The sequence below is a fragment of the Zootoca vivipara genome, chromosome 12, assembly GCF_963506605.1.
Source record: "Zootoca vivipara chromosome 12, rZooViv1.1, whole genome shotgun sequence".
Taxonomy (NCBI): Eukaryota; Metazoa; Chordata; class Lepidosauria; order Squamata; family Lacertidae; genus Zootoca; species Zootoca vivipara.
The window spans coordinates 56160103-56178233 of NC_083287.1; the positions used below are offsets into that span (position 1 = coordinate 56160103).

Sequence of the window (18131 nt, forward strand, 5' to 3'; positions counted from 1 at the left end):
AGTGTGTCAGCATTCCTGACCAGTGGGAATCCAGCCTCTGCTGGAAAAAACTCTGACAAAGGAGAACCCTCCCCTTTCCACAGCAATATTGTCTTATTTCTTATTTCTTGTAACTTGATCCAGTTGGGTGCTTCATGTTGTGCTGGTGCCCCTTGGAGCAGAACTCATGGACAGCCTGCTATCTGGCTGGCGCTGATGGGATTTGTAGTCCAAAACACCTGAAGTATACCCAGTTGCCAAAGGCTGCTCAAAACGCATTCCACTTAATTGATATCCTTCTTAAACTGCACTGCCCAGAACTAGGCACTGTATTCCAGATCTGACCAAAACATTCATCATCTGGACACTATGCTTCTGTTAATACAGCCCAGAATTATATCTCCTATCTTCCCCTTACTGTGAGTTTCCAGAAAGAAAAGTGAATGAGGGCCATTAAGTCTGCTTATTGTCTTTCTTCATATTTACATCGCCACCAAAGACCTAGGGGGGGAAAGGCAACCTTGTGTATAAGATATATTTATTCACAGAAAGTATGCCTCTCAATTGCCATTAAATAAGTGCTTAGAAATACAACACTCTGCAGCACATAAATGTCCCCCCACCAGTTTCTCCTTCACCCAAATATGTCATTTTAACAGTATTGGGAGCCCTTTAAAAATCTATACAGCGTCCTTTGCGTTCCCAGTCTCCATAGCGAGTTGGTTCAGGGCCTTTGGGTCCACCTCTCTCCTTTGTAACAGGATTGATGCCATCTGGAAATTCTGAAGAAGAAAGCACAGCAAAATGCAAATAAATAGGAAGTTCGGCTCAAACCACCAGAGGGTTACTCTGTGTCACATTCCTGGATGGAGTCCTTTAAAGAGTTTTTACCTTATGCAGGGGCTACAAGAAAAGCCAAGACGTAATAGAGTTAGTTTCTCCAACTCCCCACCATGCACTGTGGCTCCTAGAAGCTGTAAGTATGTGACAGCGGCCTCACCCTGGGAAACAGCTTCGGCTGGCCGGCTAAACCAGGTGAGGGTTGCCAATGGGTCTTAATCCCTTGGAAAGTCAGGGAACCTACAAAGACAGGGATTGAGCGAATGAGACCAGCAGTAGGGCCAACAGTTAAGAAGGCAGTTTCTGCATGTGTTATCTTAGAGGGAAGTGAGGGGCAGGTGGGGATCGTCCACTTGGGGAAGTAGCCCATCTAGGAGAAGGAAAACTCCAATCCTAAACCTCCACTGCCTTGCGGGATATCTTCGGGAGAAGAAAAGCCTCAGTAATAATAATAATAATAATAATAATAATAATAATAATAATAATAATAATATATTTATTTATTTATACCCCGCCCATCTGGCCGGGTTCCCCCAGCCACTCTGGGTGGCTTCCAACAAAATATTAAAATTCAGAAATCCATCAAACATTAAAAGCTTCCCTAAACACATAGCTGCCAAGTTATCCCTTATTTTAAGGGATTTTCCCTTATGCTGAATAGGCTTCCTCGCGAGAAAAGGGAAAACTTGGCAGCTATGCTAAACAGGGTTGCCTTTAGATGCCTTCTAAAGGTCTGGTAATTGTTGTTCTCTTTGACCTCTGGTGGGAGGGCATTCCACAGGGTGGGTGCCACTACCGAGAAGGCCCTCTGCCTAGTTCCCTGTAACTTGGCTTCTCGCAACGAGGGAACCGTCAGAAGGCCCTCGGCGCTGGACCTCAGCAGAACGATGGGGGTGGAGACGCTCCTTCAGGTCTACTGGACCGAGGCCATTTAGGGCTTTCAAAGTCAGCACCAACACTTTGAATTGTGCTCGGAAACGTACTGGGAGCCAATGTAGGTCTTTCAGGACCGGTGTTATGTGGTCTCGGCGGCCGCTCCCAGTCACCAGTCTAGCTGCTCAGGACTAAACACTACACAAATCCAGCATGGAGTCCCTAAGGCAGTTGGAAGGGGTCTCCTTCCGGCAACTCCTGCAGCCAAGCTGGTGCCAAACGTCTTGCTCTGCTTTCCTTTGGACCACATCAGGGAGGCCAAGAGGGGGGTCTGGTTGCCTGGGCAGGCCAGGACCTCCAAACACACCACCCAGGCATGTGTTGCAGGGAGATCACTTTGGTGCAGCTATTGCAGCGGTTTCACTTCACCCCCGGCGGTGCGCTCCATTGTCTCTTGAGACAGTTGCTCCAACTACTGTACCAGTGGGACTAAATCCCCTGTTAAGTGTGCCAGTGAAAACAGCTATATGGGGAACTTGTGGTTCTCCAGATACAGTTGGACAACATCTCCAAACACCCTTGATAATTCACCGTGTTGACTATGCAGGCATGTCCAACAGGTAGATCGTGATCTACCGGTAGATCACTGGATGTCTGTGGTAGATCACCGGTAGATCAGTGGCTCCCTCCCCCAAAGAAGCTAAAAAACGTTGGCTCCCCTTAAAAAAAGCTCAATTTTGCCCTGCACCCCTAAAATGACCTGAACCACCAAAAACAGGGCTTTTCTTCCTAAAGAAAAAGCTCAGTATCGCTTCCTTCCTAAACTAAAAAAGCTCAACAACTTTTACATGAACCCAAAAAAACAGGGCTTTCCTTCATAAAAAAAGCTCAACATATTTGACCTGAACCCCCCAAAAGGGGGTAGATCACTGACAGTTTTTAACTCTGTGAGTAGATCACAGTCTCTTGGAAGTTGGCCACCCCTGGACTAAGAGTTATGGGAGTTGGAGTCCAAAAACATTTGGAGGGTCACAGGTTCCTTACCCTCCAGACTTACAGGGTTAAAGAGCAGTAGGAACTGCTTAACTGGGGAACTGCCCACTTCCATATTCTACCCACCCAGCTTGCCTAAGGAGCCGAATGTACATTTTGCAGAAACTAGGCTGAGGGATCAAGACATTAAAGTGGCGAGAGATTAGAATCAGAACACACCAGTTTACTTATCTAAAATATAGGCTTAATAGCACACACAGAGAATGCAGTGAAGGAAACACGGCAGAGAAACATAAATCATTTCATACAACGGGGTGAAAAAGCTAAATGGAGAATCTCGCTTCTAAACAAGCTCATCTCAGCAGCAAAAACAATGCAATTGTTGAACACTAGCAATCTGAAACTCAACTGAAGGAGCGTTCTGCCCGGACACTGAGGTCCAGTGCCGAGGGCCTTCTGACGGTTCCCTCGTTGCGAGAAGCCAAGTTGCAGGGAACCAGGCAGAGGGCCTTCTCGGTGGTGGCGCCTGCCCTGTGGAACGCTCTCCCATCAGATGTCAAAGAGAAAAACAGCTACCAGATTTTTAGAAGACATCTGAAGGCAGCCCTGTTTAGGGAGGCTTTTAATGTTTAATTGTTTTATTTCATTTTTCTGTTGGAAGCCGCCCAGAGTGGCTGGGGAAACCCAGCCAGATGGGTGGGGTATAAATAATAAATTATTATTATTATTATTATTATTATTATTATTATTATTATTACTATTACACAAAGGATACCAGTCAGGAATTTAGTGTCTGCACTCACCTCTGAACCCTGATACAGACACAGGAAGCAAAGAATCCTATACAGTGGTACCTTTACTTACGAATTTAATGCGTTCTGAACGCACATTTGTAAGTCGAAAAAAATTGTAAGTCGAATCCCATAGGAATGCATTGGGAGAAAAAATTCATAAGTCGAAGCAACCCTATCTAAAAATTTGTAAGTAGAAAAAATCCTATCTAAACCGCATCCAAGATGGCGGATGGAGCTCCATTTGTAAGTAGAAAAATTCGTAAGTAGAGTTATTTGTAAGTAGAGGTACCATTGTATTTAAATGTTTGCAAATCCTGGATGGTAAGGAAATACGAATAACCATTAAAAATGGCTGGAAGGAGGTCCAAATAAATTCTGCTAAAGATCTTCATGCCCTGGGAAGCTGCCAATACTACCCAATTTGAGAGGCATGGCATGTCAGAACTGGGTCTACCATTTCCCAAATGTTTGCATTTATATTTTATACCCACACATAAAATACCTACTTTCTAGTGGCTCCCTCTCTGCACTGGACTCTTCTGCCTCATCGAAACGACCCACAGGCAACTTTGCTTTCTTGAGGGGTTGCTTGGGAGGGATCTCAGGATTTCCTTCTGTGCTGAAGTGGGCACCCCCCAAAGCTCTGTGCAGCAACGCAAACCCTATGATATACAAATAGGAAGTGATGGTTCAGAAGGGCGTTCTTAGCATACCTGCACTTTCCATTTGCTTAAATCAGCCTGGATAAACAAGTGACCGCCCAACAGTTTGACTTCGGCCCCAAAGGCACACTCATCCATTGTCTCCCGAGACAGACAGATGCCAGTCAACTGAGTGATGTACTAAGAAACCCCTGAACAAACCTAGAAAGGACAGGGAGAGAGCACTGAAGCCTAAAATGACATTAAACAATAATAACACCCATATGAAAGCTTGCCAGTGTGTTAACCTAGACCAGCTGTCTCTAACAGGATGTCCGAAATATGTTTCAGACTACAACTCCCATCAGCCCCAGCCAGTTGTCATCCAAAACATCTGGAGAACACCAGGTTGGAGAAAGGCTGGCCTAGACAGCTATGAGCAAGTCAGTCTACAGCAGGCACCCCCAAACTTCGGCCCTCCAGATGTTTTGGACTACAATTCCCATCTTCCCCGACCACTGGTCCTGTTAGCTAGGGATCATGGGAGTTGCAGGCCAAAACATCTGGAGGGCCGCAGTTTGGGGATGCTTGGTCTACAGTGTGTGGATAAAGCATTCAGGAACAAAACCCTGAATAAGTTAAGTTCCCCGACAAACACAGGCAAACAAATTGTATGTGCTCGTCTTTGCAAAGGAAACACGTATGGGCATTCTGTTGCGCTTTTCAGGGGGCAGAAGGCAGAAATCCTTTGCCTTGTATTCATGTTGAGGAGCAAGCTATTTTGTGGTGGTGCCCACACCACTTCCTCTAATTTCCAAATGTGGGCCCTATTCAGTTGTTTAAACATAATACGGCTTATGAAAACCATTTAGGGAAGCTTTTAATGTTTGATGGATTTCTGTATTTTAATGTTTTGTTGGCTGGGGGAACCCGGCCAGATGGGCGGGGTATAAATAATAAATTATTATTATTATTATTATTATTATTATTATTATTATTATTATTATTATTAACAGACATTGTGTCAAAGCAAAAATCAGATTCCCCCCCCCCGCCTGAATACTGAGAGCATAGGGAGCTGAACATTGGGTCCACCTTTCCCAGGATGATCTGTTCCAGCCTTTGCCAACCTGGTGCCCTCCAGGAGATGCTGCCCTGCCCATCAGCCCCAGCCAGCACAACTCATCTATTCCAACTGGGAGCAGATATCCAAGGTCTCAGGGAGTGTCTTTATCAATCTTACCTACTTAGAGCACTTAAAAAAGAGATGTCTGAGATTGAGTCGAGGCCCAGCTTTACCCCATGAGTCCTTTTATCATGAATGAATGAACGTGGAAATTAATAATAATAATGATGATGATGAATAAAGCAGCTACTGCACAGTCACCAACCTGAGTAGACCATCAGCACTCCAGTCCTAAGAGTGCACAGAAAGAATGGGGAAACACCACTGTTTCACATTTTATGACCCAGCTGGGTTTAGCAACAAGAGCGTATAAAGGAGAGCATATCTACAGTCGGTGACCATAGATATGCAATTACAGGAAATTACAAAAAGAGCCACTCGCACAGCCAAACTTACGCAATGCAAAACAAAAATAGCCAAGTACTTTCTTGAGAACAGAGGCGTTGCCACTATAAGCACAGCTTGCTAAAGAGGGGCAGCTATTCTGAATTTCCTCAGAATTCCTGTGAATTTGGATGCTGTTGGTCAAAACGCTGCTGCAGGTCTGGGTTTAAAATTTACATGACTCTGACACGTCACAGATCTCCCGAGCTGAGCTGTCACCATTTGGCTCCTGTCTGTTGTCTTGTGCTTTTAACAAACTGCACCCGTGTCACATTTTTAAAAAATGGGTGCAGATTTCCCCTTCGTTTCACGAGCACCCGAGGAAAGCATCGATTTCCACTGGTTCCCACACAGAATGCAAGGGACGCTGCTGTTGAACAAGCAGGATCTCAGGGGTATTTGTGTTTTATCGCACTATTCAAGGGGATGTCCTAGCAAAGCGGCAACCTAACAGCTATAATAAAGGAGGCAACTTATAACAAGAAGTGGGTGGGAAACACCACAGTTTTAAGCTTGGGGGCATGTTGAAACAGCCCAAACCCAAAATAAATTATCATTATTACTATTACTGCTATTATTAATAATAGTAGTAGTAAGAATGGTAACATCAGCACAGAAAACTGACAAAGACGGGCTGGTACAATATTAAACCACAACTTGGCAAAAAGATGTAGGCCTATCACCATTTTTGCAGCCCAGTTAAACCAGTTCCCTTTCCACCGCCCCAAAAAGCAACCCGGAGGGATAAACAGAGGCTAGAGAACCTGCTGGGCCTCCCAGATGTTGCACTACAACTCCCATCATCCCCCGGGAATCGCTCGTTGGCCGCGGGGGCTGACGGGATCCGGCGCACAGCGAAAGCATTCGGAGGGTGCCATGTTTCCCACCTCCCCCCCGGACTCCAATTCCCACAATCCCCTCACCATAGGCTCCTCCCGCGGGGCCTGATGGGAGTTGGAGTCCCCCACCCCTTGGCGGCTCACGCATCGTCCCCTAGGCGAGGCGGCGGAGGGCCCAGCTGGGCCAAGGCGCCGGGGTTGCGTAGCTATGTCCGGCTTACTGGAGGCAAGGGAGGAGCGGCCCAGCTGGAGCGGCAGCCTCAGGGCCATTTCGGCGGCAGGAGCAGCAGCGGCTGCAGCAGCAGCAGCAACAGCAGAAGCCCCAGCTTGAAAGCGACCGAGCGGGGAAGGGTGGGCGGGACTTGGGAGGGAGGCGCCGCCTCCGTCATAGTCGGAGGCGCGTCCGCTCCCCGTCCCGCGCCTGCCTTTCCCGTTACAGTATTTATTTCCTTGTATTGACATACAGTACCAGGAAGCGGAAATGTAACTAAACGCAATTAAATGCAATTATTTTAATTGCATTTTAATGGCATTTAATTGCATTTTAATGGCATTTAATTGCATTTTAATGGCATTTAATTGTATTTAAATGTAATTAAAATAAACACAAAAACACCGTTATATATTTGCTTGTTTCTTGCATTGACTCCTTTTTTACATGACCGGAATTAAGATTGCCGGAAGAAATATCAACAACCTCAGATATGCAGATGACACAACCTTGATGGCAGAAAGCGAGGAGGAATTAAAGAACCTTTTAATGAGGGTGAAAGAGGAGAGCGCAAAATATGGTCTGAAGCTCAACATCAAAAAAACCAAGATCATGGCCACTGGTCCCATCACCTCCTGGCAAATAGAAGGGGAAGAAATGGAGGCAGTGAGAGATTTTACCTTCTTGGGCTCCTTGATCACTGCAGATGGTGACAGCAGTCACGAAATTAAAAGACGCCTGCTTCTTGGGAGAAAAGCAATGACAAACCTAGACAGCATCTTAAAAAGCAGAGACATCACCTTGCCGACAAAGGTCCGTATAGTTAAAGCTATGGTTTTCCCAGTAGTGATGTATGGAAGTGAGAGCTGGACCATAAAGAAGGCTCATCGCCGAAGAATTGATGCTTTTGAATTATGGTGCTGGAGGAGACTCTTGAGAGTCCCATGGACTGCAAGAAGATCAAACCTATCCATTCTTAAGGAAATCAGCCCTGAGTGCTCCCTGGAAGGACAGATCGTGAAGCTGAGGCTCCAATACTTTGGCCACCTCATGAGAAGAGAAGAATCCTTGGAAAAGACCCTGATGTTGGGAAAGATTGAGGGCACTAGGAGAAGGGGACGTCAGAGGACAAGATGGTTGGACAGTGTTCTCGAAGCTACGAACATGAGTTTGACCAAACTGCAGGAGGCAGTGCAAGACAGGAGTGCCTGGCGTGCTATGGTCCATGGGGTCACGAAGAGTCGGACACGACTAAACGACTAAACAACAACAACAACTTTAGAATGTGTGCTTTTATTTAAAATGCATCTCTGGGTTATTTGTAGTGCATAGGAATTCGTTCAATCCCCCCCAAAATAATACTCTGGCCCCCCACAAGGTCTGAAGGCCCCCTGCTGAAAAAGTTTGCTGACCCCTGATCTAATCTATCTATCTGATGGTCTGTAATTCTGGGGGGCGAGGCTGTGCAAAAGTCCTGCAGATCCCTCAGGAATCCTCCTTTCCCCCAAGACAGTCTCCAGCACCTGCCAAGCGCACAACGCCAGCCACTCCTGTAGGGGGCGGGTGCAGCGCCACGCCTCCTGCGTTTGGCTCCCTCCAACCACAGGGAGCAAACCAGCCCAGCAGATAGGACTCCAACTCCCAGCAGCCCCAGCCATCGTCGCCGACAGTCCGGCGACCCCTAGTGGCCGGTCACTGCCTGCCTCCTCTCCTCTCCTCCTTTTTTGCTCTTGTCTACGCAACTGCCTGCATTTCATTCGATGCGGTCGGGGGTGAGGAAATGACTTATTCGAAACGGGCGCCCGCCTCGAACCTCCCGACAGCACTTTTGAATGCATGGTTTCCTTCGGAGGACGTCGCTAGGGGCGGCAAACTCTTCTTTTCCCGGCAGGCGGTTCAAAGGGCAGCCCCAGCGGGGTCCTCGAGCGGGGTCCTCGAGTGACATTGGGCGCTCGTTAGGCGGCCGCAGAGACAGAAGGTAAAAAAGGGACCGTTCGTGGTGGTGGTTGTTGCTGCAGCTCCTCCTTAGCCGCCGACCGGTTCGCCGCCGCCGCCGCCGCCATCATGTTCCGCCTCATGCTCACCCACGCGAAGAAGCACCCGGCCGTAAGTCCCGGAGGGAGCGCTATAGGCGGGTGGAGGGGTGGAGCCCAGTCGTATTCTGCTCCCCTCCCCCCCACCGCCTCCTTTTCCCTTCTGTCCCTTTTATTGCATTCCTCTGTTTCGTTTTTGAATTTTGTTAAGCCGCGCCAGGAAGACAGCAACACAAGATTGCGACAAACCCTCTTTTATTTTATTTTTAGGTATGCAAAGGAAAACAAAAAACAAAAGCCCCACATTGTAACAAATTCCCCCTTGCCTTTTAATTGCGCGAGGACAGAAAACAGATGGCAACATATTTTTTTTTTTTATGCAAAGGAACAAAAACACAAACCCCAGATTGCAACGAATTTTCCTTTACTTTTAATTACAGTACTTGAGGAAAGGAAACATTGCAACAAATCCCCCCCCTTTTTTTAGGTATGCAAAGGAACACACACACCCCCCCAGATTGCAACGATTTCTCTTTTGTTTTGTTTTTAGGTATGCAAAGGGAGGAGGGAGGGAAACCCAGATTGCAACAAATTCTCCTTTGCTTTTTAATTACCCCAGGAAAGAAAACAGATTGCAACAAATCCTATATATTTTTAGGTATGCAATGGGGGGGAGATCCCAGATGGTAACAGAATTCTGTTTTATTTTTAGTTATGCTAGAAAGACCAGAGCAGGTTGCAATGAATTTTGTTTTATTTTTAAGCAACACCACCACTCCTAAACCGCCCTTCCTCTCTGCAGCGGGTGGAGAGGTAAACATAGCATACAATAAAATATAAAACTTGTCAATAAATAATAGGCACAGATAAATGAGTGAACAGGCTTGTATTGTATTGTTTTAGTCTAAGGGGTTGGACAGTGTTCTCAAAGCTGCGAACATGAGTTTGACCAAACCGCGGGAGGCAGTGGAAGACAGGAGTGCCTGGCGTGCTATGGTCCATGGGGTCACGAAGAGTCGGGCACGACTAAACAACAACAAGTCTAAGGGGTTAGGATGCAGCTTTTTTTAGGGCAATGCGCCCCCCCCCCAGTGGTTTAGAAAACACTGGATTCCTCTAGGTAAGGAAAGGATAATTTAGCTTTCTGGACCTTGCAGAGCCTGGGAGCTGCTGCTTCTCCTTCTCTTGGCCTCTGTGATGTTTACTCCTTTGAGCTCTTAAAATGCCTATGCAGACCACTTTCTCAAGCAGGTTTGTCAGCAGCACTGTGCTTCTACCAGCACCTCCTTAATTTTGCTAACCCTTGATGCCAAAAGAGACCCAGCAAAGAGACTTGTGGCAGCTGTCCCCAACTTAGAATCATAGAATTATAGAATCATAGAATCATAGAGTTGGAAGAGACCACAAGGGCCATCCAGTCCAACCCCCTGCCAAGCAGGAAACACCATCAAAGCATTCCTGACATATGCCTGTCAAGCCTCCGCTTAAAGACCTCCAAAGAAGGAGACTCCACCACACTCCTTGGCAGCAAATTCCACTGCTGAACAGCTCTTACTGTCTGGTGCCTTCCAGATGTTGTTGGTCCAACTCTCATCATCTCTGACCGCTGGCTATGCTGATGCTGATGGAAGTTGGCTTTCAACAACATCTACATTGATATCCTGTGGAAACGAACCTGTTTGCCTGGGATTTTTGGGTGGGCAGGCAAGTAACAGGAATTTTGTTTCTTGTCGAAGATGAGAGCCCAGGTGGTTGATGGGGGTGTGCTATGCTTTTATCTGTTTTGTACAAGCAATGTTGAATCCCTTTTATTCTCTTGCGTTTTGTTATAATGTAACATCCCCAGGAATCTTGGGAAGAAAGGCAGGTTAGAAATTCTCTCATTAAAAAAAAATTGCAATGGGGGACTTAAAAAGCATTAGTTAAGAACCTGGGAGCAGACTGAAGAGGCACATTGTCTGCCCAAAGGGTTGCTTGTGTGTGTGTAGCTGTGATTTATAGTTGACCTCTCCCACCCACACTGTGTCATAGGAGGTCATCCTGGTGGGGCCACAGTATCTTAGGCAGAAAACATGGATGCAGGTGGTTTTGAAGATTGTGCCCCTACCAGTGACAACTTTCCCTTTGCACAAACCTCCCCCCTGTTCTTTCCCTTCCATATCCTCATCCCTTTAAGGACATCGGGTTACCTACTTTGGGGTCTGACACATTCCCATTCGGTTCAAACGTGCAGTGGCGACTTATCCTGGTATTCAACTTCCGCTTTTGATCTCGAAACATTCTCTTTATCACAGTTGATTCCTCTGTTCTTCTTTATTGGAATTGGAGGGACCGGCGCGGGCCTCTACATCATGCGCCTTGCTCTTCGCAATCCTGATGTCTGGTAAGTCGGTCTTTCTTTGGCGATCCCTCGTAGCCGAGTAAGATTGTCTTCCCTAAACAAGGTTTTAACAATGAGTCCGTAAGTGACTGTGGAGGCCAATTCTGGATCCACACGTCCTTCCACATAGGTTTCCGGGTGGGAGTTGATCATGGTGTGGATTTGCCAAGCGTGCCTTCCTCTTAGCACGTTTCTCCCTTGCGTTCTGAGTTTGAGTGTCTTCAAAGCCCATGACACCTTTGGTAAAGGCTGTTCTCCATCTGGAGCGCTTGCAGGCCAGCGTTTCCCAACTGTCGGAGATTATACTACATTTTTAAAGATTTGCCTTGAGACAGTCTTTAAACCTCTTTTATTGACCACCAGCATTACGCTTTCCATTTTTAAAGTTCGGAATAGAGTACGGTAGTTGCTTTGGGGAGCCCTTGGCATGGTGCTGACATTTGCCACCCCCACAAAACCACGTCACGTGCTCACCACTGCGTGTCCTTCACGGATGGATACGAGGCAGCGCTTTTGAATGGGACCTAAGCATGACTCCTGTCCGTGGCAGCTGCACACCGCTTGACGTTACTCAAAATTAACCACAGGCATCCATGGCCTAAGTGGATGGGAGTGAGCTTGGCTTCTTTTCCGAAGCAACACTGGGAACCCAGTGGCAGGGGTTGGTGGCATGACTTGGTTAGGCTGATGAGTACCCCTTCCAAGCTGCTTGGAGGCAGACCTTTTGCCACTTCTTTAAGCGTTGCCATCTTAAAGCAGAACCTGAATAAAATATGGCCTGCTGTGCTGCAGAGGTAGTATAATAAAAGAAGAATAAGAATAAATTTATATGTCTTCCCCTCTCACTGGGTTGCCCCAGCCATTCTGGGTGGCTTCCAACAAATTATAAAACCACAGCAAAACACTAGCATCATCTTCTTAGGTTTAGAGCAAGAAAAGCATTGCATATAAGCATTGCCATTCCTCAGCTGAGTTGTATCCGAGGCACTGCAATGAGCTGTACAGCATAGCTAAAAGGGTATTTTGGAAGAGAGTAAGTCCAATTAACTGTGTGTGCAGAAAGCACAAAGTCTAGCAGGAGCCTGCCATGGAGAAAATGTAGGTAAAAGGTTAAGCACCCCTGGACGGTTAAGCCCAGTCAAAGGCTGGCACTCCTCTCACTCTCAGGCCAAGGGAGCCCGTGTTTGTCCACAGACAGCTTTCCGGGTCATGTGGCCAGCATGACTAAACCGCTTCTGGCGCAACGGGACACAATGACGGAAGCCAGAGCACATGGAAACGCCGTTTACCTCCCCACCACAGTGGTACCTATTTATCTACTTGCGCTGGTGTGCTTTTGAACTGCTAGGTTGGCAGGAGCTGGGACCGAGCAACGGGAGCTCACCACCGTCACGTGGATGCGAACCGCCGACCTTCTGATTGGCAAGCCCAAGAGAGGCTCAGTAGTTTCACAGCGCCACCCGCATCCCAGAAAAAGTGTAGGGTTGGGTTGCCAGCACCGAGTTCCGTCCATCACTGCCTCACAAACTTGCCCCTGTTCATGACAGTGAAAAGCTGCCGTTGCATTTCTAATACAGTGGTACCTCGGTTTATGAACACAATTGGTTGGAAGAGACCACAAGGGCCATCCAGTCCAACCCCCTGCCTTAAGCACGGCCTTGCTGCTTTAAGCCCCACATTGGGAAAATATATTAATCCTCTTCAGGCATTGTTAGCACTGAAGAATGCATGGGTGGGGATGAATGGGCTAGCTGTGCCCCTGCATTTGTTGGAGGGCAAACCTCTGAAACTTTGAGCCTTCTGGACTCCCTGCCTGTTTAGAACGCTTAAAATCCACAAAGACTGGAGGTTTCTCTCTTCAAAGAGTGGGCCTTAAGTCGTTCATTCCTACTGTTGCTCCTTGTGTGTGAACATGGAAGAATCCATTAAGATACTCATTTAACAGGTGCAATAAGAAAGCTAACAGTTACAGCAGACACACACACACACACACACACACACACACACACACACACACGTATGAACTGGGGAAAAGGAAATTTTCTTGTAATTCTTGAATTACAGTGGTACCTCGGTCTAAGTACACAATTGGTTCCGGAAGTCTGTTCATAAACTGAAGCGAACTTTCCCATTGAAAGTAATGGAAAGTGGATTAATCCGTTCCAGACGGGTCCGCGGAGTACTCAACCTGAAGCGTACTTAACCCGAAGCATGGGTGTAATTAGTTCCGGAAGTCTGTTCATAAACTGAAGCGAACTTTCCCATTGAAAGTAATGGAAAGTGAATTAATCCGTTCCAGATGGGTCCGCGGCGTTCGTAAACCGAAAATTCGTAAACCGAGGTGTTCGTAAACCGAGGTTCCACTGTAATGCATTAACTGGCTTTAAAGGAGTTTTACTATTACTTGTGATACGGTGGACTTTTTTTTTACATCCCACATTATAAAAAATGTGTGCGCTTCTGGTGGCATTGAGGCCATGATCCTTAAATTGGTGAGAACCTTGTGCCAACAGTTGGGTAGAGCGGTTATGCTTTATGCCAGGGGTCAGCAAACTTTTTCAGCAGTCCACTGTCCCTCAGACCTTGTGGGGGACCGGACTATATTTTGGAAAAAAATATGAACTAATTCCTATGCCCCACAAATAACCCAGAAATGCATTTTAAATAAAAGGACACATTCTATGCATGTAAAAACATGCTGATTCCTGGACCGTTTGCGGGCCGGATTTAGAAGGCGATTGGGCCGCATCCGGCCCCCGGGCCTTAGTTTCGGAACCCTGCTTTATGCTGTAGGTTTTTCTCCTTCTTACAAAGATATACTGATTGCTGTCTGCCTCTTGTCATGTTTCTCTGGCTAGCTGGGACAGAAAGAACAACCCGGAGCCTTGGAACAAGCTGGGACCCAATGACCAGTATAAGGTATGGTACAAAATACTTAACCCAGAGTTATGGTGCTGGTTATCCTATAGGCCAGGGATGGGGAGTCTGGTGTCCAGCAGAGGTTGCTGGACTCCAACTCCCATCAGCCCCATCCATTGGTTAGGAATGATGGGAGTACAAATCCAGCAGCCTCTGGTACAGTGTTAGAAACTCGGATATTTAAGCTAATCACCAAATGGCATCTTAAACCTAGGTTATGGTCACCACAACAGAATGTCGAGGCGCCATTTTTTCTTGGTGACATTTAATATACAGTGAGACCTCGACTTGCGAATTTAATCCGTTCCGAATGCACACTTGTAGGTTGAAAACTTCATAAGTCGAGTTTCCCATAGGAAAAGCGGTTTCCCATAGGAATGCATTGGAAACAGAAAAACTCGTACGTCGAGGAAACCGCATCTAGCCGTGAACGGGTTTTCCGTTCGCATGTCGAGGAGCTTGTAAGTCGAGGTCCCACTGTACACCAGTGAACCTCCCTGAGATCGATGGATGAAGGGCAGTTAATAATAATAATAATAATGGCCATTTGATGGGAGTAATGGAGCTGGGTATGTTTAGCCTGGAGAAGAGAAGGTTAAGGGGTGATATGATAGCCATATTCAAATATATAAAAGGATGTCATAGAGGAGGGAGAAAGGTTGTTTTCTGCTGCTCCAGAGAAGCGGACACAGAGCAATGGATTCAAACTACAAGAAAGAAGATTCCACCTAAACATTAGGAAGAACTTCCTGACAGTAAGAGCTGTTCGGCAGTGGAATTTGCTACCAAGGAGTGTGGTGGAGTCTCCTTCTTTGGAGGTCTTTAAGCGGAGGCTTGACAGGCATCTGTCAGGAATGCTTTGATGGTGTTTCCTACTTGGCAGGGGGTTGGACTGGATGGCCCTTGTGGTCTCTTCCAACTCTATGATTCTATGAATAATAAGCTTCAGCTTTGGAAGGCCTGGGGTGTGATCACAGCATTTCGGGGGTTGGACTAGAGGAAGTTGAATGATTATTAGAGATATTTTTCTCCTGCTGAATCAATGTTGTATAATTTCAGTGTGTGCGAGACAGAAGAATTGTAATATTAACTGCCTCTTTAGGGCTCCTAGGCATTTACCCAGTTTCTTGCAGACCAGCTCTGAGAATACTTCCTCGTGTCTTGCTCCTTCTTGCCTAAGGCAATTATTTCTGGGTAGTGTGGCATCTGCTTGCCCGTTGTAGTACATTCTGCCTGCCCTTGCGCAACTGTGTGATATTTAAGGCATCCCAGCTCTTGCCTGCCAAAGAGAGCAGAAAGCTCTGTTTCTCCCATATTTGGCTCTGTATAAAAGCCGTTGTCCGGCTGTGTTGCTAAAAGAGACCAGAGGCATGTGAAAATGAGAACACTTTGAGAACTGGTGCTTTAAATAACTTGAGATGTTTAGTGTTGCGTCCTAAACAAAACGTACAAACTCTTGCAATGTAAACTTTACTCAAAAGATCCGGGAAAGGCAACCAGCAGCCTGGAAAATAAATCTCACTGTGATGATGTGTTCATGCATTCTGAATAAGGATTTATAACATTTAGCTGATAAATATTTAAGCAGGTGCTCCTCATTTAATTTAAAAACCAATTAACTATAAAAGGTTTTATTACCTGCAGGTGGTACATCTCACCTTCAGCTTATAATATAGTGATCCAAAAGTCTTGGCACATGTGCAGATTGTCTGCAACCTGGAGAACAGGGCAACTAAGACCTTGTACATTTCTAATGCTACTGTCAGAGGAGATTAGTATTCTGCAAAACTATGAAATTTAAGGCTTACATTCTGGGCAGCAGCTGGTTTTCAGGGGGGAGCCAGGTGCAGTGAGTAAGGAGAGACAATGAAAATGAGATGTCTGGTCTTGCATAATGTCACCATTTGGGTACAACTTGAGCTGTTAAAAAGGTTTAAGCTTTTGATGCAATCCAGAGAAGAATTAAGCCAGGCATCCCCAAACTTTGGCCCTCCAGATGTTTTGGACTACAGTTCCCATCTTCCCCGACCACTGGTCCTGTTAGCTAGGGATCATGGGAGTTGTAGGCCAAAAATCTGGAGGGCTGCAGTTTGAGGGTGCCTGAATTAAGCCTTGCTTGAGCCCACTGAAATAAAATAGCCTAAAACGGAGCGCTACATTCTAGGCTTTCACAAAATGTTCTTTCCACCATTTTGTGATATACAGCTCTCAAACGACTGAGACCTAAAAAAACAGAAGCTTCGTTTGGGCTTCAGTGTTTATATACTCAGTGACCTGTCTTTCAAATACAGTGGTACCTCGGAAGTCAAACAGAATCCGCTCCGGAAGTCCGTTTGACTTCCAAAATGTTCAGAAACCGATTGGCTCCAATTGGAAGCTGCTGCAGCCAATTGGAAGCCACCGACATTGCGCCAGACATTTGGGTTCCAAAGAATGTTCGCAAACTGGAACACTCACTTCCGGGTTTGCGGCATTCAGGAGCCAAAACGTTCAACTCGCAAGGCTTTTGGGATCCAAGGTTCGACTGTAAGTGGAAATGAAACAGCTGGTTGCAAGGGTGAAATTATGATGACGCTGTCACTCTTAAGTCGTAAGTCAGATCTCCTATTTATAGCCAATGACCCAAGAGGGACTGTTCCCCCAAGGCCCGGCCTTCCAGTTAACAGTGACCCAAGGTTTTCCAGCAAAACATGAAATGGTGCACACACGACATCTTGTTCGTGTGCTTAGTTCATAACTTTTCCCTTAGTTAAATCAATAATAATATTTTTATTACTTATGCCTCGCCCATCTGGCTGGATTTCCCCAGCCGCTATGGGCGGCTTCCAGTAAATATAAAAAATGTCAAACATTAAGAACTTCCCGATATAGGGCTGCCTTCAGTTGTCTTCTAAAAGTTGTGTAGTTTTTTATCTCTTTGACATCTGATGGGAGGGCATTCCACAGGGCGGGCGCCACTACCGAGAAGGCCCTCCGCCTGCTTCCCTGTAACCTCACTTCTCGCAGGGAGGGAACCGCCAGAAGGCCCTTGGTGCTGGACCTCAGTGTCTGGGCTGAATGATGGGGGTGGAGACGCTCCTTCAGGTACACTGGACCGAGGCCATTTAGGGCTTTAAAGGTCAGCACCAACACTTTGAATTGTGCTTGGAAATTTCCTGGGAGCCAGTGTTTCAGGACCGGTGTTACAGTATATGGTCTCGGTGGCCACTTCAGTTACTAGTCTAGCTGCCACATTCTGGATTAGTTGTAGTTTCCAAGTTGCCTTCAAAGGTAGCCCCACGTAGAGCACATGGCAGCAGTCCAAGCGGGAGAAAACCCTTTGTACGGATAGGATTTTCACCCTAACAGCTGTACTTCCCTCTTCCAGTTCTATGCGGTGAACATCGACTACGACAAGCTGAAAAAGGATCGCCCAGATTTCTGAAGTGCAAACATTCTCCCTCTACAAGCTGCACAAGGTGAAGTCGTTTAGGTCTTCCAGAAGCCATCCGCACAACTCATACGCTTAAATCATCCAGGAAATGTTAAAACTGATTGCACAATGCACTTAAATCATGTTTTGCGACAGAGCTTGTTGGGACCCTAATAAAACCTAAAGCTTGAAATCTTAACACTTTCTTCTTTTTGCGGCACAAGAATTTCCTGACATGGGCAGCTGTGTGAACTCGATGGGAGGGCAGAGTTGAAATAATTTATCATAAATATTTGTGGCTTGTAGCCCTACGCCACTGCCTAAAAATAAAAGGCTATTGGCCTTGACTGATGTGAAATCCTCAGTTAAACATAAACACTCTCATGTTCTTTTTTCTGAAATGCATTTACTAGAGAGCAGGGAAGCCGTATTTCAAGTGTAGCTTGCGTTGAAAATAGCAGAATTCCGTTATTTTTGCTGATCTTCAGCATAGACTTAAGACAATTGATTGGGGTATGTATCCATCTTTCATATTCCAGGAGAAGGAAGGGGAGAGAAGGAAGGAGAAAGTTTAAGTAGCAGCGCTGCACCCATGTCTACTTGGAAGTAAGTCCTACTGAATTCAGTGGGGCTTCCTCCCAAGTAGG

General features: G+C 46.4%; 2 protein-coding genes across 2 annotated transcripts; one reads left to right on the forward strand and one right to left on the reverse strand.

The window, feature by feature from the left end:
- Positions 1-621: 621 nt before the first annotated feature.
- Positions 622-6591, reverse strand: SDHAF4 (succinate dehydrogenase complex assembly factor 4). The gene is made up of 3 exons (XM_035128746.2): positions 6455-6591; positions 3986-4141; positions 622-761 (listed from the first exon to the last, which is right to left on the reverse strand). Exons 1-3 carry the CDS (start codon positions 6552-6554, stop codon positions 652-654), a joined length of 366 nt encoding a protein of 121 aa, XP_034984637.1. The 5' UTR covers positions 6555-6591; the 3' UTR covers positions 622-651.
- A 2096-nt stretch (positions 6592-8687) lies between these two features.
- On the forward strand, positions 8688-17683 carry NDUFA4 (NDUFA4 mitochondrial complex associated). Its single transcript, XM_035128744.2, has 4 exons — positions 8688-8846; positions 11068-11156; positions 14012-14072; positions 17440-17683. The coding sequence occupies exons 1-4, from the start codon at positions 8805-8807 to the stop codon at positions 17494-17496; spliced, it is 249 nt and encodes an 82-aa protein (XP_034984635.1). The 5' UTR covers positions 8688-8804; the 3' UTR covers positions 17497-17683.
- The last annotated feature ends 448 nt before the right edge of the window (positions 17684-18131 follow it).

Bases quoted from the DNA above. Each gene is read 5' to 3' on its own strand.
- NDUFA4 (XM_035128744.2), top strand. From the start codon at position 8,805: ATGTTCCGCCTCATGCTCACCCACGCGAAGAAGCACCCGGCC. The intron at 11,157-14,011 runs GTAAGTCGGTCT...TTCTCTGGCTAG, and splicing joins CTTCGCAATCCTGATGTCTG to CTGGGACAGAAAGAACAACC. The intron at 14,073-17,439 runs GTATGGTACAAA...TCCCTCTTCCAG, and splicing joins GACCCAATGACCAGTATAAG to TTCTATGCGGTGAACATCGA.
- SDHAF4 (XM_035128746.2), bottom strand. From the start codon at position 6,554: ATGCTTTCGCTGTGCGCCGGATCCCGTCAGCCCCCGCGGCCAACGAGC. The intron at 4,142-6,454 runs GTTCTCTAGCCT...TGTATATCATAG, and splicing joins ACATCTGGGAGGCCCAGCAG to GGTTTGCGTTGCTGCACAGA. The intron at 762-3,985 runs GTAGGTATTTTA...TTTCTTCTTCAG, and splicing joins AGAGAGGGAGCCACTAGAAA to AATTTCCAGATGGCATCAAT.